General features: G+C 48.7%; 2 protein-coding genes across 3 annotated transcripts in view; one reads left to right on the forward strand and one right to left on the reverse strand.

Annotated features, from left to right (window-relative positions):
- LPCAT3 (lysophosphatidylcholine acyltransferase 3) overlaps positions 1-23,359 on the forward strand; it is a 173,708-nt gene that overhangs the window by 59,221 nt on the left and 91,128 nt on the right.
- The window catches only part of PEX5 (peroxisomal biogenesis factor 5), a gene marked incomplete in the record, with an annotated part of 62,496 nt that continues 39,233 nt past the window's right edge, over positions 97-23,359 (reverse strand). For both annotated transcript variants that reach the window (XM_073595443.1, XM_073595442.1), the window contains 5 exon segments: positions 97-2,220; positions 13,454-13,611; positions 13,766-13,931; positions 20,180-20,374; positions 20,453-20,523. In XM_073595443.1, coding sequence (XP_073451544.1) covers positions 2,016-2,220; positions 13,454-13,611; positions 13,766-13,931; positions 20,180-20,374; positions 20,453-20,523 — 795 coding nt within the window.

A 23,359-nucleotide genomic window follows, 5' to 3' on the forward strand; every position in this document is an offset into this window, starting at 1 on the left:
GGAACTCCATCAAATCTGCTGTATCCATAAGGATTGTACTTTTTGTACTTGTCGTGGAATTGTTTTTAGACAATTTTTTAAATTTAGTTTAAACAAAATGTATATTTTTTAATATACTTCCTTGGATCAATTTATTAGTACATGCACCTTACAAATCCCACAAGTATTCCTATATTTACACATGATAGGAAAGCTCCTGATCGCCGTTTGTGCACATTCTCGGCACAGCTCTATTTGCACGAATGAACGCAAATATGCGCCAAGGTTCGCCCCCCAGGAGACCGCATGTTTGCGTCCGCTCAGGACCAAGAGGTTGAGAACTAACACCCTTTGCAATCCTTCAGTCTCCACCAGTATAGATGAGAATACAACAAGTACACACTACCTAATACTATTCGTGGCCTTTTGATTGGCTTACAGTACAATGCTACCAGACGAAGGTTACAGTTAAAAACAGAAGTGTCCTTTAAAGCAGAACTCCGAGCAAATATTCAAAAAAAAAAAAACCTTTAACCCTTTTTAGGAGCAGAGGCAATTGAGGCCTAGATGCCCAAGCCAATTGAGTAGGGTCAGCCAACTTGCCAATAAACTATATATGATAATTTGTGTACCTAAATTATTTTTAGGGGTTAATGTCATTTTATTTGATACACTGTTTTAATAGAATCACAGCTTTGTTTTTTGTTTTTAAACAGGCTGCCAAATGCAAAAAAAAAAAAAAAAAAAAAAGTATTTTTTCCAATTGTGTATGTATTTTTTTTAATACTGTATTTGTATCTGACAATTGCAGTATTAAAAGAGGGAAACACTGCCACCTTCAGGCTACAGTGGGATCTGCAGGCTGAAAGCTTGTTTCATCAATGTAGAACGCAGCCTCCATGTGATTACTATGTCACATCTGACACCGCACATGTTCAGTAAGCACTCTAAATCGGTTCCCGGTGATTAGTAAAGACCCGAGCCGTCAGCCGCAGCCAGGATTAGGAGACACAAGCCACGCAAAGCGTTGGCAGGTGACTCTTAAAAAGGCAGGACGTTCATTAGGGGGTTTCGGCCCCTCTCCCAAAAAAAAAGAACAAATACTGTAGCTGCTGACTTTTAGTATTAGGGCACCAATACCCGAGCCGATTCTTGAATTGGCTCTCGGTGGTACTGGAGTCGCCATCTTAGCTAAGGGAAACCGTCTTGTTGAATGGACCAGCTGTGGGGGGGCAAACTGAGCCAGAAGTGGGAGTACGGATACCTGTTAGAACCAGGTAACTGCGCCCCCCCCCCTTAAAAAGTGGCAAATGCAGCAGCGGAGGGGGGGCAGATAAGCAGAGCTTCCCCTTTTGGGTGGTGCTTCACTTTAACCTCTGGGGTACTATGCTGGGGAATGCCAATTACAGACAGGGAAGGGTTTTGTATTTGCATTGGCCAATGCTGCCATATTCCAGGCACCACGTGTCATTTTACAGTAGGGAAGCACAGTCCAAGCTCTAACTGGTTCTCTTTGGTAGTTCAAAGAGCGCAAAAAAATAAACCGCAGAGCTGCAGCAGGAAATGGTGGCGGCTGGGCTGTGTAAATCAAAGGACCGGCTGAACAGAATCACAAATATTGGGTCAGGTAAATCATATTTCTATGCGGGATTCAGCTGGAGTTCTGCTTTAAGCTTCCCTTTTGTCCACTAGGTGGCGCAATGTTACGTATACACAGAGTAGGGGTAAGTTGCGATTACGGGTGATATATCTCCACATTGACGTCACGGACAGCAACAAATTCAGGCTCCTCACACACAAGGTAATTAAATAAGATTAATCAGCTAATTAAGAGTTCCTTCATCCCTGTACCAGCCAATGGAGTGAAAGGTCAAAGTCTGCTCAAATCATCGTTATGGCCTTGCACAGGGTCCGGGGCCAGGCGCCATAACCGTTCCAGAAACCCCAGAGCGTTCTTCTGGCGCCATCTTCCCGGTGCATTGTGGGAGCCCTCCCAGCATACACTCGCACGGCCATGGGTCAGGTGGTGGTGGTGGTCATTGGCTGGAGCTGGAGTTAGGCGGGAAGGCAGCCTGGAGCGTGGCAAGGTCACGGGCATCTGCCGCGGCGTAGAGGTTGCTTTGCCCCAACATGGAGAGGGCCATTCGCAGGGTGCTCCAGATGTTGTCGGACATGGATCCGTCTGGGCCACCGCTCTGTTGCTGCATGCTGAGGGCTTCCATGAAGTGTTCCACCGCTTCCCTGTAAAGACGACATACATTTAACCACTTGGAAGTCTGGGGTAATTCTTTAGTATTTCATACATTTAACAAACAATATTTATTGCATCACATCACGGCAGTGGTCTCCAAACTAAGGCCCAGGGGCCAGATGCGGCCCGTTGCTTGGTTTTATCTGGCCCTTGGGCATTATTTCATTCGTTGATACATGTAATGGGGTATAATTCCTCCCACTGACACCACTCATTGAGAGAAATAGTGGCCCATCATTGGTGTCAGTGGGAGGAATAGTGGCCCATCATTGGGGTCAGTGGGAGGAATAGTGCCCCATCATTGGTATCAGTGGGAGGAATAGCGGCCCATCATTGGGGTCAGTGGGAGGAATAGCGGCCCATCATTGGGGTCAGTGGGAGGAATAGCGGCCCATCATTGGGGTCAGTGGGAGGAATAGCGGCCCATCATTGGGGTCAGTGGGAGGAATAGAGGCCCATCATTGGGGTCAGTGGGAGGAATAGCGGCCCATCATTGGGGTCAGTGGGAGGGATAGTCCCCCATCATTGGGGTCAGTGGGAGGAATAGCGGCCCATCATTGGGGTCAGTGGGAGGAATAGCGGCCCATCATTGGGGTCAGTGGGAGGAATAGCGGCCCATCATTGGGGTCAGTGGGAGGAATAGCGGCCCATCATTGGTGTCAGTGGGAGGAATAGCGGCCCATCATTGGTGTCAGTGGGAGGAATAGCGGCCCATCATTGGTGTCAGTGGGAGGAATAGCGGCCCATCATTGGTGTCAGTGGGAGGAATAGCGGCCCATCATTGGTGTCAGTGGGAGGAATAGCGGCCCATCATTGGTGTCAGTGGGAGGAATAGCGGCCCATCATTGGTATCAGTGGGAGGAATAGCGGCCCATCATTGGTGTCAGTGGGAGGAATAGCGGCCCATCATTGGTGTCAGTGGGAGGAATAGCGGCCCATCATTGGTGTCAGTGGGAGGAATAGCGGCCCATCATTGGTGTCAGTGGGAGGAATAGCGGCCCATCATTGGTGTCAGTGGGAGGAATAGTGGCCCATCATTGGTGTCAGTGGGAACAGTAGTGGCCCATCATTGGTGTCAGTGAGAGGAATAGTGCCCCATCATTGGTGTCAATGGGACGAATAGTGTCCCATCAGTATCAGTGGGAGGAATATAGTGCCCCATTATTGGTGTCAGTGGGAGGAGTATAGTGCCTAGTATCAGTGGAATAGTGTCCCAAGGGCTGAATAAAAAGGAAAGGGCCACATCCGGCCCGCATTCCACAGTTTGGAGACCCCTGTATTAGACCACTGATGTCTCCCCCGCCCTCCACTGCAGCTACCACAGATCTTGCTCGATTAGCTGCTTCTCCGGCCAGGAAATGACAGCTGTGAACCTGGAAGTGACAAAGCGATGGTGGCTTTAGGGTTAAATAGTCACAGAGGAGATCGGGCACAGAACGCAGATGCTTAGTCCAGGCCCTTTATATATAGCCAATTGAGGTCAAAATGGTCAAAGAAAAGCAAAGTCATGGAACATAAAAATCAACATCAGCCTTGGGAGAAGATGGCTGCTTGATCACTCGGCTCCCTCTCACCGCAGTCTAACTTCTATCTTTACTGGGGTATACAACTGCCATCCACCCCCCAATAATGGGAACATCCTCTCGTGGATCATCGCAAAGCAGATCCCGATCCCCGAGAGAAACCGCCGGCCGCGTAAGTCACACGATCCCGGAAATCTTCCGGTCACAGCGCACAATAATGGCGACCGCCCCGCCTGCCTCGGCCTCTTCACAGCCCCACACTGAGATCATTCTCACCCCCACCGTCACCAACAACACCCCGCAGACGCCCTCTCTGCCTTCCCATCGTCAGCCCAGCCTGCAGGACTTGCAAGCAGTGGCGGCAGACATTAAAGACACGCTGTTCACAGCCATTACTGACTTACGTCATGAACTGCAGGCCATCACAGGCCGCATACAGCGTGTGGAAGACAATGCCGTGCAACAACAGTCGACAGTGAAGACTATCCAGCACAAAGTCGACTTCCACACTATGCAGCTAAGAGATCTTCAACGTCATGTTGAAGATCTCGATAACCGTGGTCGCAGACACAACCTAAGGGTGAGGGGAATACCCGAATCAGTGGAACAAGATGAAATCTCAGTGGTGACAGGCCTCTTTAATCATGTCCTGGATCGCCCAGAACAAACACCGATCACAATGGAACGTCTCCACAGGGCGCTTCGCCCCAAAGGCAGAGACACCGACCCCCCCCCCCGGGACATTATTGGCTATGTGAATGAATTCTCCATCAAGGAAGAAATCCTCCAAAAAGCCCGCGAAAAATCTGCTTTAGAATTTAATGGCGGCCCTGTCCACATATACCAGGACCTCTCTGCCATTACACTACGCCACCGCAAAGACCTACGCCCCCTGCTGGACACCTTACGAACAAGAGGGATCCGGTATCATTGGAAGTTCCCATTCGGTCTCTCCGCCTCATTCCAGGGCCGCTCAGCACTCCTGAGAGTGCCGGAAGATCTGGACTCTTTTTGTCGTACACTGGACATACCCTACACCCCGGTCCCGAACTGGTACGCGGAGTTTAATTTACAACCCCCCAACGACAGTCCTCAATCAGCGGAACCGATGGATGCTCACAACACTAGCTTCCGCAGAAGACGCTCGCCCTCCTCCGCCAGATACGGCCCTGTTCCAGGCCCGCATTACCAACCATCTAGTCCTATGTCAGCTCCTCTTCCTCGCAGGGCGCGCCGAGACCGCTGACTGCCTGGATCTGAACGTGAGAGATTATTTTGCGCACATCAATCTTCCTACTACTGACTTTCCTAATTCTACCTCTACCAACTGTTGACAACCAACGTCCCCTGAAGGAACCCATCCAGAACCAACACGACAACGACGACAAAAGGTAACCCGAATGCCTGATGACCTCCCCCTGCCCTCCAGGCTGCTCGAGACATCTCACGGAACACTGTGACTCTTATGATTAGCACTCTACTCCAACAACGTGTCTGAAACTCCACTCTTCTCAACATCACACGGTTCTGTTGCATCCTGCACGAATGAACCCGTGACGACTAGCATACTACAGCCCGGTGCACCTCCCCGACCAGGAACTCTCCAGCAACACTAATCTGTTCCCCCTCACCGGGACACCGAAGAAGACGAGCCCAGCGGCTATCCCATCGGTCATCCTCCTCTACCTCCTCCGACGAATGAACTCCTTTACAACGGCCTTACCTATCCCTCAGGTTTATAGGTAATATCAGTTATATCCTCTTGACCCGAGACATACATTGTATAAGTGACTCATGCTATGCCCTATTGATCTGAGCCATACATTGTATAGTGCAAGATCACACATTCCAGTAAGGGAATAATAATCCAGCCCTCTGCCTCATACAATGTTCAGAGACACAAACCCTCATAGTGTGTTAACATATAGAGCCATTCCAGCTGAGCTCACCTACATACCCACACACTAAATTCCCACACCTACTAAGCCTATACCAATAGCTGGGTACGGAGACTAGGGCTGCAACTAACGATTATTTTCATAATCGATTAGTTGGCCGATTATTGTTTCGATTAATCGGTTAATAACCTTAGGAAAAAGTGTGGTGTATAATTTAGTTAATATGTAAAGTTTTTTTTAAAAAAGGCAATTTATTCTTAAATATCTCTATGCAGTGGTAAATATAAATAACCAACTATATGATTAGGGAGCAAAATATCTAATCCACTCTGAGAATAACAGACAGAAGAGATATACTGTATATACTATTAGAGGAGATATACTGTATATACTATTAGAGGAGATATACTGACTATATTGATCTGTGTGGCCAGCATAAGGCTTGGTACACACCTATGCAGTTTGCTTTTGATCCGTTCCTGCAGTGCTTTTTGCCGTGCGTTTTGATTTTTGCACATGTGATTTTGCGGCGATTTGCGTTTTTTGCAATTTTTTTGCCCAATTTGTTGTTGGGCAGATTAAAAAACACAAATTGCTGCAAAAACGCATTACATGCTTTTCTGCAGCTTCTCTATTGAAGTATATTGAACCGTTTTGCGTTAAAAGTCCCTGACCCTTTCCAAATACGCAGCGGCTGAAAAAGCGTAGATGTGAACTTGTCCCGTAGGAAACCATGTCAATGAACTGTAGTGTGTTTCTGCAAAAAGCACCAAAAAACACACAGATGTGAACCAGGTCTAAGACGTTTAGTAACATAATGGGGTTAAAAAAACTAAAATTATAGTACAAAAAAAGCAGATAATCACTACTGTAAGGGGTTCATTTTTTTTTTTTTTTTTTACTGTAGAACTGTGAAAGTAATATTTACAGTAACAATTATTTGCTCTTTTTGTACTATAAAGGACTCATTTTAGTTTTTTTTTTAACCCCATTATGTTACTGGCCGATTAATCGATTATGAAAATAGTAATCGATTAATTTCATAATCGATTAGTTGGCGATTAATCGATTAGTTGTTTCAGCCCTAACGGAGACATACAAATTTCACTACACACTTAAACTACCCATACATAAACAATCACCTAAGGTAATCGGTAATAACGCATACAGATTTGGAGGTACACTGACAAGGTTTACCATACTCCAACCCTCTCGGGACACCGAACAAGAGTGCTGTACTGTTCCAATACATGACCGTAACGCTCCCCTCAACACACCTTCCCAGGGCAGTCGAGGACAGAGACACAGAAGCCCTATTGCGAACACAACAGACACAAGCCAACACAACCTCTATTGGTAATTAGGCTTACCGCTAAGATCACTACACCATACCCACCCACTGGCCTCAACGATACACTCATGCAGAGACAACAGAGAACGAACAGAAAAGGCTCTAATATGCTCACACTCGGACCACAACCTACAACCCCTCACGGGTTGTCCAATACAGAGGCCTAGAGGCTTCACCAAGTCCTTACACAACACATACCCCATTGCCATACACGGGCTTCGAGGTCCACTTACAACAGGAACTAGATGGTACCCAAGCTCAGATCACACTCCAACTCCTTATAGGAGAAACTGAATATAGCCATTTAGAGGCCCCAACGACTGTGAAAATTTTTGGTTACGACTGTTAGTATTTTGTTTTAGATAACCTTCTAGTCATTTGTTTTGGAATGTTCTACGCAACCGAGAAAGCTAAGTGCCAAGAAGCTACTGCCTATCTGTTACCGTTATGACAATTCTTTGATGTTAGATGCATGATCATTGCAGTCATGTATAGTTTGATGTTCTTTACGAATTTTCTTCTCTCAACACACTCTCACATAATCTACCAACCTTCCCAGACCTGCAGTCGCTTTACACATAAAATAACCCTTACAAACGTTGTAGCAATTAACATTCTAGAACGTCACTCCACCGCCTCCATTACTGTCATTTTCCACAATCTTCTCAACAAATCTTTCTGACCGCCCCCCACACACCCAAGATCTCCAAACTGCCGCCCCACACACACCCCTAGCCTCTCTCCCGCAGACTGTTGGTGAGACGGACCTCGTCGGTCACCCTTACCCACCTCTCTTTTTACACAGACACACATTTCTCTCAAGTCATCTGCCAACCCCCACACGGTGGTTCTACAACTCTCACCTAACCCATAAACGCTGCTACCAGACTAAAACCACCAATTTTCTCCGGCGTATATATTCTGTGGCTCCGAACACCGAATTAGGTGACCGGAACGCCACATAGTGCCGGATTATTTTACCCCCCCATCTTCGATACCCCCCTCTCTCCCCACTGCCCTTTCCCTAAACTCTCTCTCTACCGCACCCCTCAACCTGCCACAGCCCAAATCACAACACAGGATAATCACCACAAAACTCACCATGGTCCCACGAACCAAAGACTCACAGGAACCCATGCTTAAAATTATCTCGCTCAATGTGAAGGGACTCAATACTCCAGAAAAAAGATCTAAACTCCTCCTTACCATGCACAGACTTCATGCCAGCATCATAATGCTACAAGAAACACATTTCCGTTCTGACAATACCCCAAAACTTTCCAACGCCCAATATCCAACGGCGATACACGCTACCAACCCCCAACACAAAACGAAAGGGGTTTCGATCCTCATTGCTAAACACTGCCCTTTCAGCATCACTGACTCCCTCATAGACCCAGAGGGCAGATATCTTTTCATTAAAGCCTCGATACAAAACAAAACTGTAACTCTGGCAAATATCTACGCCCCAAACAAAAACCAAGTAACATTTTTTAGATCGATCATCACAGCTCTCACACCCTTCCAGGAAGGCACACTTATACTAGGAGGAGATTTCAATGTTCCCCTAAACCCCATACAAGACACATCCACTGGAAAAACAACATTACCATACAGGGCCCTGAAAGACATTCAATCCCTGCTTAAACGTTTACTACTTCATGATACATGGCGTACCCTAAACCCAGACACAAAAGACTATACATTCTACTCAGCACCCCATCACAGATATTCGAGAATAGACTATCTATTCCTGACCCAAAATGACCTCCCCCTACTTCAACACACCTCCATCGAACCCATGACTATCTCGGACCATCATCCTATCTCCATGTCACTTCGACTCCCCGACACGACTCCCCGCTCGAGGCTGTGGAGATTGGACTCTTCCCTGCTCACTGACCCTTCCATCGCGATGGAAGCAGAATCCACTATAAAACACTTCTTCCTCGAAAACAACCCTGATGACACCTCACCAATTAACAACTGGGAAGCCCACAAAAGTGTAATAAGGGGAACCTTCCTAGCGGCAGCGGCCAAGAGAAATAAAGAAAAAAGGAAACAACACACAGAATTAATCAATAAGATCCGTAAACTTGAAGGGATACATAAACAATCCCAAGCAATTACCGCTCTGAATGAACTAATACAAGCTAGGAAAGATCTCTTATGCCGCGTACACACGGTCGGACTTTTCGTCTACAAAAGTCCAACGGACGCCGACGGACTAAAGCTGGCTGGTAATCCGATCGTGTGTGGGCTTCTCCGGACTTTCAGCAGACTTTTTCAGCCTCAAATCCGACGGACTTTAGATTTGAAACATGCTTCAAATCTTTACGTCGTAACTACGACGGACCCCGAAATCCGCTCGTCTGTGTGCTAGTCCGACGGACAAAAACCCATGCTAGGGCAGCTATTGGCTACTGGCTATCGACTTCCTTATTTTAGTCCGGTGTACGTCATCACGTACGAATCCGTCGGACTTTTGTGTGGTCGTGTGTAGGCAAGTCCGTTCGTTAGAAAGTCTGCTGCAAGTCCGCCGAAAGTCCGCCGGAAGTCTGTCGGACAGGCTGTCGGACTTTTGTAGACGAAAAGTCCGACCGTGTGTACGCGGCATTAGACTTATTGGATAGACAGATACAACGCAAATACATCCTTTCCAAAAAAAAATATTATGAGTTTGGCAACAAAGCTAGCAAAATGTTGTCCAGAGCACTGCAAATATCTCGTTCTAACAAAACTATACACTACATCACTGACCCCCCCAGGACGGAAAATAACCAAAACCCCTGACATCGCACAACAATTCGTACAGTACTACAGTAAATTATACAACTTGACCACCTCCCCTCCCCCCACTGACGGAATCACTCGCACCCAAATGATATCCGACTTCTTAAAACAATATAGCCCAACCCCGATATCAGATTCCGTAGCCCAAGACTTAAATGCCCCACTTACCCGCACAGAAGTTGACATGGCCCTGAAACAAATGAAACCCGGTAAAAGCCCCGGCCCCGACGGCCTAACCGCCAGTTACTACAAAACCTATGCAGAGATACTAACCCCCTCTTTTCTGAAAGCCTTCGACTCTTTTGCACACCCGGCCAACCCCCCACGAGATCTCCTAACAGCCCATATAGCAGTAATTCCCAAACCCGATAAAGACCAGTCCTTAGTTACTAATTATAGACCTATCTCTTTGCTCAATGTAGACCTTAAATGGTATGCAAAAACATTGGCAAACAGACTTCTTCCTCTGATCCCCCAGCTTATTGGTCTTGAACAAGTGGGATTCGTTCCAGGACGGGAAGCGAGGGACAACACCCTCAAAGCGATCAATATTCACCACTGGCTCACAACCACTAAGAATAAGGGATTCATGCTTTCCCTCAACGCGGAGAAGGCATTCGACAGGGTGGCTTGGGACTACATGAGAGAAACCCTCAAAGCTATAGGCCTCCCTCAAACGATGCTAAACTATATATCGGCTCTGTACTCCAGCCCCACTGCAAAAGTCCAAGTGAACGGCCACCTGTCGGATGCTTTCTCCGTGTCGAACGGAACTCGCCAGGGCTGCCCACTCTCCCCTTTAATTTTGATTCTCACTCTGGAACCCCTCCTTAGACGCATTAACGCCAACCCAGACATTAAGGGTATCCAAATTAAACACCGCACCTACAAACTGGCCGCGTTTGCCGATGACATCCTATTATTTCTCACAGACCCACTAACCACAATCCCAAACCTACTCAATGACTTTCAAACCTTTCGTACCCTCTCCAACCTCCAGATCAACTTTTCCAAATCAACTGCACTCAATATCTCCCTACCTGCCGAACTATGTCAACGATGCCAACGTAACTTTCTTTTCACGTGGAATAAGTTAGCCATCCCATACTTGGGCATTCAGATGCCATCTTCACTGACAGACCTATATACCCTAAACTACGCCCCACTTCTTCGACAAATACAACTTGACCTTAAACAATGGACCACAGGACAGTTCTCCTGGTTCGGCAGGGCCGCTATAATCAAAATGATCATCCTACCCAGAATCCTATATCTTTTACAAACCATCCCAATAAAAATACCACCCTCATTCTTCTCTACTTACCGCAAAGCTTGCACGGCCTTCATATGGGGTAAAATGCATCCGAGAATTAGCTTTAAGAGACTTACAACACCCAAACTATTAGGAGGCATAGGACTCCCGGACATATGTAAATATCAGCAAGCATGCCACTTAGCCAGGATCATCGATTGGAACGTACACCCCAAACATAAAGATTGGATTCAACTAGAACAATCACTATCGACTGTGCCCGTCCACAACCTACCATGGATTGATTCCTCCGTAACACCCCCAGAATACACGCAACACCCACTTGTTCACCCTACCCTACTCTCATTCCGTAAGACATGTAGTACAAATAAAATCTCAACAGTAAAAGGCCCGATGACACCTTTACGGTTAAACCCTGGATTTAATCCAGGAATGCACTCCTCCTTTTTAATACACATATGGCCCCACCAGACTGTTAGAGCCGAACAATTTTTTGAAAGAGGCAAATTCTTATCATACACTGAATTGGCCTCCAAACTGAGCACGGGAACCTTTCCCTTTTGGACATACGTCCAACTACGTAACTTCTTCGTCAGACCCAAACCCACACCGGACCGGTCCAGACCCACAACCCCGTTTGAAAACCTATGCCTGAGTGAAAACACCCTCACACATCTGATCTCACAAACATACAACCTCTTATTCACTGATCACACCCAAACTCAACACTGGAACGTCAGACAGTGGGAACGGGATCTCTCCGTACATTTGAACGATCAAGAATGGACTAACATATACACACTGATTCATAGAGGTTCGCTAAATGTGCAAGTCCAAGAAAATGCCTATAAATTATTTTCCAGGTGGTATAGGACCCCACTTCTACTACATCACTTCAACCCGAAAATACCCCAAACTTGCTGGAGATGTAACTCAGAAACAGGCTCTCTATTGCATATCTGGTGGTCCTGCACCAAAATCCAACCTTTCTGGAAAGCAGTCCACACACTGATCTCGCAAATCACCACATACTCCCTGGATTTTGACCCCGCAATGTTTCTGCTTCATCATTCCTCAACACATATACCGGCATATCACCGCTCTTTAACCATGCATTTGGTAAACGCAGCTAGAATGCGTATACCCCCCCAAATGGCGATCCTCCGATCCGCCTACCATAACGGACTGGTTCCATCGCATCAACCAAACAAAAGGTAATGGAAGACCTTATCCATCAATCAAACGACACACAAGCTAGGTTCACCAAAACATGGACTTGCTGGATTCATTTCACTACAACGACTGAATACAAAAAATATACAGTCTGATAACTCCCACAGGGCTGTGGCAGGCTCTTCAGGCCCCCCCGGACTTTACTCACATACACCCCCCACACAGCTCGCTTACTAACCAACCCTACATCTCCATTCCAACGCTACACATACGATACCTATCACTACCAGCAAAAATGTAAGATCGACAGCTATCACAACGATATACCACACTCACATGCCCACGCCCCATTTTTCATCCCCTGCCCCCCACCTACGACCAACCCCTTTTATCCTTCCTCCTCGATACCTGAAACCACATGCTCCTACGCATTGGTTCGATTCCTAACCATCGTACTCTACACTCATTTCTCTCCCCAACATGAAAATGGAAATATGTATATTTGATACACTCTTCAATAAAGCCTTAATTACAAATTTTAGGAACGTATTTTGAACCCCCCATGTTATTGTAACAAAAGTACGTAACAATTTCTATGCTTCTTACTATAACAAAAAAATAAATAAATAAATAAAAAAAAAAAGCAAATAGTTGACTTTATTATCTAAATTTTGCGATCAAAGCGGCTGCGTCCGCAATGTTACTTTTACCTGTGATTTCACGTATTTCCTATTTCTTTCTGTACATGTTAATCTCTGCATGAAAATTTCAATAAAAACTTGTTTAAAAAAAAAAAAAAAAAAATCAACATCCTGCCAGGATAACAACTTACCCATCCTGAAAACATAAACACTACTTCTAGAGTCTGCATGCAACTTTCAGGTATGTGCGTTCAAAATTCAGAAATTAGGAGCTGTGATTGGCCATTCTCATCTGACAGCCAAGCAGGTCTGCACCGGAGTAGATGGAGATGAAGCTTCCACTATACTGTGCGGTGTTTGTGTGACTAACCACGAGGACCAAACCCTTTCTAGTGGGGGGTAAGTATGTAAATCTGTGTAAGCACCAACATGAAGGACACACCGGGGCAAATACGGGGAGCATATAACAGGGGAACATGGGTAAGGCGAGTATTAGCAGAACAAGAGATGACACTTAAAGAGAACCTGTTCCTTTATTTAAAATGCACAAACTGATGGGTTCAGCTCTCACCTGTGGGCTCCTAGATTAATGCAGGCAATGCCCAGGTTGTATCGGGAGCGTATGAACCCAGGTTGCAGCTGCAGCGCCCTTCGGTAAGCCTCCACTGCAGCCTCGCTGTCATTGCCGTTTGCCAGGGTGGCGCCCAGCTTATTCCAAAGCAGATAGTCCTGTGGAGGAAAAGACAGCGATGTCAGAGCAAAGAATGCTGGGAACTCTTACAGGGAGATGAAAACGCACAGCGTGATTCATACTCTTTAAAAAAAAAAAAACAGAACAGACCGCAGCTTTAAATATCACCCCTCCCCCCCAGACAGCACTCACATCTGGTCTTTGGCTCAGGGCTGCGGTGAAACAATCCACGGCTTTCTGATATTCTCCACTCAGATTGAACAGCACTCCCAGACCGCACTGAACATCCGGGTCCACCTGCGTTGGGTCCATGCGTACCGCTGACAAGAACAGTTCCTGCACCTCAGAGAACAGGGAGCTGAAAGCACAAAACACTCCGATAAGATGCAGAAATCTAACAGGTAACAGAGCAGAGGCGGGCAACCCTGGAGAGGGCGGGCAACCCTGGAGAGGCGGGCAACCCTGAATGCCAGGGTCAGGAGTAAGGAACACTGAATGCCAGGGTCAGGAGTAAGGAGCACTGAATGCCAGGGTCAAGAGTAAGGAGCACTGAATGCCAGGGTCAAGAGTAAGGAGCACTGAATGCCAGGGTCAAGAGTAAGGAGCACTGAATGCCAGGGTCAAGAGTAAGGAGCACTGAATGCCAGGGTCAAGAGTAAGGAGCACTGAATGCCAGGGTCAAGAGTAAGGGGCACTGAATGCCAGGGTCAAGAGTAAGGGGCACTGAATGCCAGGGTCAAGAGTAAGGGGCACTGAATGCCAGGGTCAAGAGTAAGGGGCACTGAATGCCAGGGTCAAGAGTAAGGGGCACTGAATGCCAGGGTCAAGAGTAAGGGGCACTGAATGCCAGGGTCAAGAGTAAGGGGCACTGAATGCCAGGGTCAAGAGTAAGGGGCACTGAATGCCAGGGTCAAGAGTAAGGGGCACTGAATGCCAGGGTCAAGAGTAAGGGGCACTGAATGCCAGGGTCAAGAGTAAGGGGCACTGAATGCCAGGGTCAAGAGTAAGGGGCACTGAATGCCAGGGTCAAGAGTAAGGGGCACTGAATGCCAGGGTCAAGAGTAAGGGGCACTGAATGCCAGGGTCAAGAGTAAGGGGCACTGAATGCCAGGGTCAAGAGTAAGGGACACTGAATGCCAGGGTCAAGAGTAAGGGACACTGAATGCCAGGGTCAAGAGTAAGGGACACTGAATGCCAGGGTCAAGAGTAAGGGACACTGAATGCCAGGGTCAAGAGTAAGGGACACTGAATGCCAGGGTCAAGAGTAAGGGACACTGAATGCCAGGGTCAAGAGTAAGGGACACTGAATGCCAGGGTCAAGAGTAAGGGACACTGAATGCCAGGGTCAAGAGTAAGGGACACTGAATGCCAGGGTCAAGAGTAAGGGACACTGAATGCCAGGGTCAAGAGTAAGGGACACTGAATGCCAGGGTCAAGAGTAAGGGACACTGAATGCCAGGGTCAAGAGTAAGGGACACTGAATGCCAGGGTCAAGAGTAAGGGACACTGAATGCCAGGGTCAAGAGTAAGGGACACTGAATGCCAGGGTCAAGAGTAAGGGACACTGAATGCCAGGGTCAAGAGTAAGGGACACTGAATGCCAGGGTCAAGAGTAAGGGACACTGAATGCCAGGGTCAAGAGTAAGGGACACTGAATGCCAGGGTCAAGAGTAAGGGACACTGAATGCCAGGGTCAAGAGTAAGGGACACTGAATGCCAGGGTCAAGAGTAAGGGACACTGAATGCCAGGGTCAAGAGTAAGGGACACTGAATGCCAGGGTCAAGAGTAAGGGACACTGAATGCCAGGGTCAAGAGTAAGGGACACTGAATGCCAGGGTCAAGAGTAAGGGACACTGAATGCCAGGGTCAAGAGTAAGGGACACTGAATGCCAGGGTCAAGAGTAAGGGACACTGAATGCCAGGGTCAAGAGTAAGGGACACTGAATGCCAGGGTCAAGAGTAAGGGACACTGAATGCCAGGGTCAAGAGTAAGGGACACTGAATGCCAGGGTCAAGAGTAAGGAACACTGAATGCCAGGGTCAGGAGTAAGGAACACTGAATGCCAGGGTCAGGAGTAAGGAGCACTGAATGCCAGGGTCAGGAGTAAGGAGCACTGAATGCCAGGGTCAGGAGTAAGGGACACTGAATGCCAGGGTCAAGAGTAAGGGACACTGAATGCCAGGGTCAAGAGTAAGGGACACTGAATGCCAGGGTCAAGAGTAAGGGACACTGAATGCCAGGGTCAAGAGTAAGGGACACTGAATGCCAGGGTCAAGAGTAAGGGACACTGAATGCCAGGGTCAAGAGTAAGGGACACTGAATGCCAGGGTCAAGAGTAAGGGACACTGAATGCCAGGGTCAAGAGTAAGGGACACTGAATGCCAGGGTCAAGAGTAAGGGACACTGAATGCCAGGGTCAAGAGTAAGGGACACTGAATGCCAGGGTCAAGAGTAAGGGACACTGAATGCCAGGGTCAAGAGTAAGGGACACTGAATGCCAGGGTCAAGAGTAAGGGACACTGAATGCCAGGGTCAAGAGTAAGGGACACTGAATGCCAGGGTCAAGAGTAAGGGACACTGAATGCCAGGGTCAAGAGTAAGGGACACTGAATGCCAGGGTCAAGAGTAAGGGACACTGAATGCCAGGGTCAAGAGTAAGGGACACTGAATGCCAGGGTCAAGAGTAAGGGACACTGAATGCCAGGGTCAAGAGTAAGGGACACTGAATGCCAGGGTCAAGAGTAAGGGACACTGAATGCCAGGGTCAAGAGTAAGGGACACTGAATGCCAGGGTCAAGAGTAAGGGACACTGAATGCCAGGGTCAAGAGTAAGGGACACTGAATGCCAGGGTCAAGAGTAAGGGACACTGAATGCCAGGGTCAGGAGTAAGGAACACTGAATGCCAGGGTCAGGAGTAAGGAACACTGAATGCCAGGGTCAGGAGTAAGGAACACTGAATGCCAGGGTCAGGAGTAAGGAACACTGAATGCCAGGGTCAGGAGTAAGGAACACTGAATGCCAGGGTCAGGAGTAAGGAACACTGAATGCAGGAGTCAGGAGTAAGGAACACTGAATGCAGGGGTCAGGAGTAAGGAACACTGAATGCAGGGGTCAGGAGTAAGGAACACTGAATGCCGGGGTCAGGAGTAAGGAACACTGAATGCAGGGGTCAGGAGTAAGGAACACTGAATGCAGGGGTCAGGAGTAAGGAACACTGAATGCAGGGGTCAGGAGTAAGGAACACTGAATGCAGGGGTCAGGAGTAAGGAACACTGAATGCAGGGGTCAGGAGTAAGGAACACTGAATGCCAGGGGTCAGGAGTAAGGAACACTGAATGCCAGGGTCAGGAGTAAGGAACACTGAATGCCAGGGTCAGGAGTAAGGAACACTAAATGCCAGGGTCAGGAGTAAGGAACACTAAATGCCAGGGTCAGGAGGAAGGAACACTGAATGCCAGGGTCAGGAGGAAGGAACACTGAATGCCAGGGTCAGGAGGAAGGAACACTGAATGCCAGGGTCAGGAGGAAGGAACACTGAATGCCAGGGTCAGGAGGAAGGAACACTGAATGCCAGGGTCAGGAGGAAGGAACACTGAATGCCAGGGTCAGGAGGAAGGAACACTGAATGCAGGTGTCAGAAGTAAGGAACACTGAATGCAGGGGTCAGGAGTAAGGAACACTGAATGCAGGGGTCAGGAGTAAGGAACACTGAATGCAGGGGTCAGGAGTAAGGAACACTGAATGCAGGGGTCAGGAGTAAGGAACACTGAATGCAGGGGTCAGGAGTAAGGAACACTGAATGCAGGGGTCAGGAGTAAGGAACACTGAATGCAGGGGTCAGGAGTAAGGAACACTGAATGCAGGGGTCAGGAGTAAGGAACACTGAATGCAGGGGTCAGGAGTAAGGAACACTGAATGCCAGGGTCAGGAGTAAGGGGCACTGAATGCCAGGGTCAAGAGTAAGGGGCACTGAATGCCAGGGTCAAGAGTAAGGGGCACTGAATGCCAGGGTCAAGAGTAAGGAGCACTGAATGCCAGGGTCAAGAGTAAGGGACACTGAATGCCAGGGTCAAGAGTAAGGGACACTGAATGCCAGGGTCAAGAGTAAGGGACACTGAATGCCAGGGTCAAGAGTAAGGGACACTGAATGCCAGGGTCAAGAGTAAGGGACACTGAATGCCAGGGTCAAGAGTAAGGGACACTGAATGCCAGGGTCAAGAGTAAGGGACACTGAATGCCAGGGTCAAGAGTAAGGGACACTGAATGCCAGGGTCAAGAGTAAGGGACACTGAATGCCAGGGTCAAGAGTAAGGGACACTGAATGCCAGGGTCAAGAGTAAGGGACACTGAATGCCAGGGTCAAGAGTAAGGGACACTGAATGCCAGGGTCAAGAGTAAGGGACACTGAATGCCAGGGTCAAGAGTAAGGGACACTGAATGCCAGGGTCAAGAGTAAGGGACACTGAATGCCAGGGTCAAGAGTAAGGGACACTGAATGCCAGGGTCAAGAGTAAGGGACACTGAATGCCAGGGTCAAGAGTAAGGGACACTGAATGCCAGGGTCAAGAGTAAGGGACACTGAATGCCAGGGTCAAGAGTAAGGGACACTGAATGCCAGGGTCAAGAGTAAGGGACACTGAATGCCAGGGTCAAGAGTAAGGGACACTGAATGCCAGGGTCAAGAGTAAGGGACACTGAATGCCAGGGTCAAGAGTAAGGGACACTGAATGCCAGGGTCAAGAGTAAGGGACACTGAATGCCAGGGTCAAGAGTAAGGGACACTGAATGCCAGGGTCAAGAGTAAGGGACACTGAATGCCAGGGTCAAGAGTAAGGGACACTGAATGCCAGGGTCAAGAGTAAGGGACACTGAATGCCAGGGTCAAGAGTAAGGGACACTGAATGCCAGGGTAGTAAGGGACACTGAATGCCAGGGTCAGGAGTAAGGGACACTGAATGCCAGGGTCAGGAGTAAGGAACACTGAATGCCAGGGTCAGGAGTAAGGAACACTGAATGCCAGGGTCAGGAGTAAGGAACACTGAATGCCAGGGTCAGGAGTAAGGAACACTGAATGCCAGGGTCAGGAGTAAGGAACACTGAATGCCAGGGTCAGGAGTAAGGAACACTGAATGCCAGGGTCAGGAGTAAGGAACACTGAATGCAGGAGTCAGGAGTAAGGAACACTGAATGCCAGGGTCAGGAGTAAGGAACACTGAATGCAGGAGTCAGGAGTAAGGAACACTGAATGCAGGGGTCAGGAGTAAGGAACACTGAATGCCAGGGTCAGGAGTAAGGAACACTGAATGCCAGGGTCAGGAGTAAGGAACACTGAATGCAGGAGTCAGGAGTAAGGAACACTGAATGCAGGGGTCAGGAGTAAGGAACACTGAATGCAGGGGTCAGGAGTAAGGAACACTGAATGCCAGGGTCAGGAGTAAGGAACACTGAATGCAGGGGTCAGGAGTAAGGAACACTGAATGCAGGGGTCAGGAGTAAGGAACACTGAATGCAGGGGTCAGGAGTAAGGAACACTGAATGCAGGGGTCAGGAGTAAGGAACACTGAATGCAGGGGTCAGGAGTAAGGAACACTGAATGCAGGGGTCAGGAGTAAGGAACACTGAATGCAGGGGTCAGGAGTAAGGAACACTGAATGCAGGGGTCAGGAGTAAAGCCTTGTACACACGTTTAGATTTTCTGCAGGAAATTGTGTGATGGCAGACTGTTGGCTTAAAATCCAATCATTAGTACGCTCCTTCAGAGAACTGTCCAACTTTCGGCCAACAAATGTTGGATGGCAGGCTAGTAAATTTTCGGTGGACAGTGGTCTGTTATCAGATTTTCCTATTGTATGTACACAAGTCCGTCACACAGTCCAAAGTACAAACACACATGCTCGGAATCAATGCTCACCAAACACAACATTAGAAGGTGCCCAAAGGGTGGCGCTCAAGAGCTGAAATTCCATGTAGTACGTCACTACGTTCGTGTTTGTCGGCCGACAATTGTGTGCAAGACAAGTACCTGGCACACGCCCTTCAGACAAAAGTCTGACGCTCTGTTGGTCAACAATCCGATCGTGTGTACCAGGCTTAACACTAAATGCAGGGGTCAGAAGTGAGTAACACAGTCAGTATTATGCATCTCAGAGGTCAGTGGTTAGGAGTAGGTACCACAGAGGTCAGCAGTAATGCACAGTGCAGCAGTCATTAGTAAATGAAGCGTTCAGGGGTCGGGACTAGCGCAGGGGGCAGGGGTCGGGACTAGCGCAGGGGTCAGGGGTCGGGAGCAGCGCAGGGGTCAGGGGTCGGGAGCAGCGCAGGGGTCAGGGGTCGGGAGCAGCGCAGGGGTCAGGGGTAGCGCAGGGGTCAGGGGTCGGGAGCAGCGCAGGCGTCGGGAGCAGCGCAGGCGTCGGGAGCAGCGCAGGCGTCGGGAGCAGCGCAGGGGTCGGGAGCAGATAACAGAGTTCAGAGAGCAGTAATACGCAACATGCAGTGCAGAGGTCCCCCTCCCCCATTCCCTTCCAATTAGCAAGGAAGGTGGGTGCAGCTGGGAACTCAGCTTTGGGTGTGTTGACCCTTTAATGGGCGGCGGTATACACTCACTCTGACAACAGTGTGCCCAGCGATCGTTTCCTCGCCTCAGTCCCGGCGCCCTCTTTCACCAGGTGATTGTATTTGGGGTTGTGCTTGATCCATTCCCGCAGCGTCTCGCAGGCCTGCTGCTGGAGGCATTCGTTGGTGAAACTCACCGCCAGAGCCATCAGCGCATGCGGATTGTCCGGCCGTAATTCCAGGCACCTGAGGGAGATACGGAGATGGTAAGAGGCCGCAGACAGACGCTGCCAGGGGGAGCCCAGAGCAGGAATGTGACCTCACCTGCGCAGGGCGCTGATCGCTGCCAGTTCCTGTTCATTCTCTGCCTGAGTGGTGCCCAAATACTGCCAGGCCTGGCGGAGGAAGAGCGGGTACAGGGGTTACATTCTCACGACCCCCTTCCTGTACCGGTATATACTATACACACACACACACAATATTATTATTAAAGTTTTTTTGTTACTGGAAAAAAAAAAAAAAATGTTTTCACCCTTTCACCACCTGATTATTACATCACCCTATTGTTGTCTGGAGCCCGTTCAGAACAAAGGTCACCCGGGGGGGGGGGGGGGATGGGCGGATCTCACAAATGATAACCAGACTTGACTATCAACAACCCTGTCTGGAAATATCACAACACTCACTTCCAGCCCCCGTACCTTCCTGTCCCTGCAACGAATTGTCTCCTTTTTAAAGAGACCCGTCACCAATTTGAAAGATTGCAGATAAAAAGCTCAGAAGAATCAACTTTGAACTTGCTAGACAACTTCACAACTTCAGGAGAGTCCATGCCTTAGCAGAGCCCTCTCCCTTCTTCCACGTCACAGCCCTCCCCCTTCTTCCACGTCACAGCCCTCCCCCTTCTTCCACGTCACAGCCCTCCCCCTTCTTCCATGTCACAGCCCTCTCCCTTCTTCCACGTCACAGCCCACCCCCTTCTTTGTAGAGAGAGTCTAATTATGTCTGTGCTGGCCCATCTCCTTCGTCCCCTTCCCCCACTTTCCTACACAACCTTTTATGTAGCTGCCTGGGGAGAGGGAAGACTATACAGAGTCACTTAAGGAGGTTCTGCAGCCACCACCACCCCCTGTAGCTGCTGACTTATTATTACAGTAAAGCCTCGGGTTCCGAGCATATTTCGTTCCAGAAGAATGCTTGTAATCCAAAGCACTTGTATAGCAAAGTGAGTTTCCCCCATAGAAAATAATGGAAACTCATCATTTGTTCCAGTGTCACTGCTAGTGTATGCAGTACCGCATGTGGCCAGAGGTTGGGGGGGGCGCCAGAGACACTCAGAGACCACTTAGAGACGATCAGAGACGCTCAGGAACCGAGTGTCTCTGGCGCCCCCCCCCACCTCTGGCCACATGCGGTACCGCACACCCCAGAGGCTTGAATCCTGCTAGGTTTTGCAAGACAACGCCCACAAACCGAGTCAGGATTTAAAATAAATAAATAAAATACAGCTTGTATTGCGAAACGCTTGTAAACCGCGTTACTCGCAATCCGAGGTTTTACTGTATACAGGATTTAGATTTAATAAAAGGACACTTACTTGTCCAAGGATCCAGCATGGTCCTCCCTTGGGGTGGTTCTTCGACGGTCTTCAGGGCCCCCCCCCCCCCCCCCCCAGGGCACCAGCACGTTAACTGCCGGAAGCCACATGCCTAGCTGCACCCCGTGAATGGTCCTGCAGCCTTCTGGGAACTGTGACGTATCCCAAGAGGCTGCAGGCAGAGGAATGGGGGATGAGGAATGGGGGATGGGGGGGAGGGGGGGGTGAAGTTCCACTTTAAGAATTCCATGTTAAACCTAACTAATCTTAAAAATGTCCCCTCCCCCCGCCCTCCTAACACCTATGCCGCCTAACCTGTGTAAGAAAGATGTATATACTCACCTAATCTCACCCCACCCTAGTCTCATATGTGTCAGCCAGTGGTGGCTGCAGGGGAGAGGAGGGAGGGCCAACAATAAATGGGCCATAGGAGCCTAGGGGTGAGGTCACCACTCCCCAGCTGTTGTCGGAGCGCTCCCTCATCTCCCCTGCAGCTGCTGCTGGCTGAAATGGGAGTCATGTGACTGGACTGGAGTGGGGTGAGAATAGCTAAAGTATATACAGCTTTCTTACCCAGGTTAGTCAACATAGGTGTTAGGGGGGAGGGGCATTTTTAAGGTTTTATCCCAGGATTCTACTTTAACCCCCTTTAATACCGGACACCCCCCCCCCCCCCCCTTCCTCCCCTTCCTGCCCAGACCAATTTTTTAGCGCTGTCACACATTGAATGACAATTGCGCAGTCATGCAACACTGTACCCATATGAGATTTTTATCATTTTTTTTCACACAAATAGAGCTTTCTTTTGGTGGTATTTAAATTACCAGTGGAGTTTTCATTTTGCGAAACAAACTAAAAAATTGAAATATGAAAAAAATTAAAAAAGGGAAAAAACAAAAAAATAAAAAAACAAAACAACCTTCTTTCTTAGTTTCGGTTATAAAATTTTCGAAATAAGTAATTTTTCTCCTTCCACTGCCGGGCACCAATAAGGCGGCACCGCCAGGCAGCACTCAGTGCAGATGTCCCCTATGTGGATTTGCCGCTCATTGGCTCTCCTCACGAGCCGTCAGCCGATATTTGCCCTGTTTACACCCCGTGATCAGCTGTGATTGGATACAGATGGCCACATGGTAAAGAGTCGCTGTGATTGTCTCTTTACCCCCCGATCTGTGATCAGCTGAGGTGTGTATAGAGGCCTGAGCAGCAGTATGCCCCTTGTTTAGGTGGGGCAGTTGGGGGTGGTAAAATTGCAGCTTAACTGCTTGCTTTTGACGCGTTTCACTGCCCATGTGAACAAGCTCTTAAAGTGACACTCATACAAAAAAGTGCCCCCTATAAATCACAGAGCTCATACTTACCTCCCCCACCCCCAATCTACATTGTACTGCAGAGAGACCCCCAATGAACAATGTTCAGAATCTCAAGCTTCCAAGAGTGTCGGATCTCTGGATCCCGGCTACGCTCAGCGACTCCTCCTATTGGCTACTAACATCAACAGAGGACACAGCAGTGACACAGGAACCGGCAAATGAAATCGCATAGCAAAGCGGGGGGTTGGGGGGACTATGGTACGGGTTGCATCAATCCCCCCCAACAAGCCTGGAATGGCGGCCCCCGGCCCATGAGAAGCA

This window comes from Aquarana catesbeiana, linkage group LG08 (genome assembly GCF_042186555.1).
Source record: "Aquarana catesbeiana isolate 2022-GZ linkage group LG08, ASM4218655v1, whole genome shotgun sequence".
Taxonomy (NCBI): domain Eukaryota; kingdom Metazoa; phylum Chordata; class Amphibia; order Anura; family Ranidae; genus Aquarana; species Aquarana catesbeiana.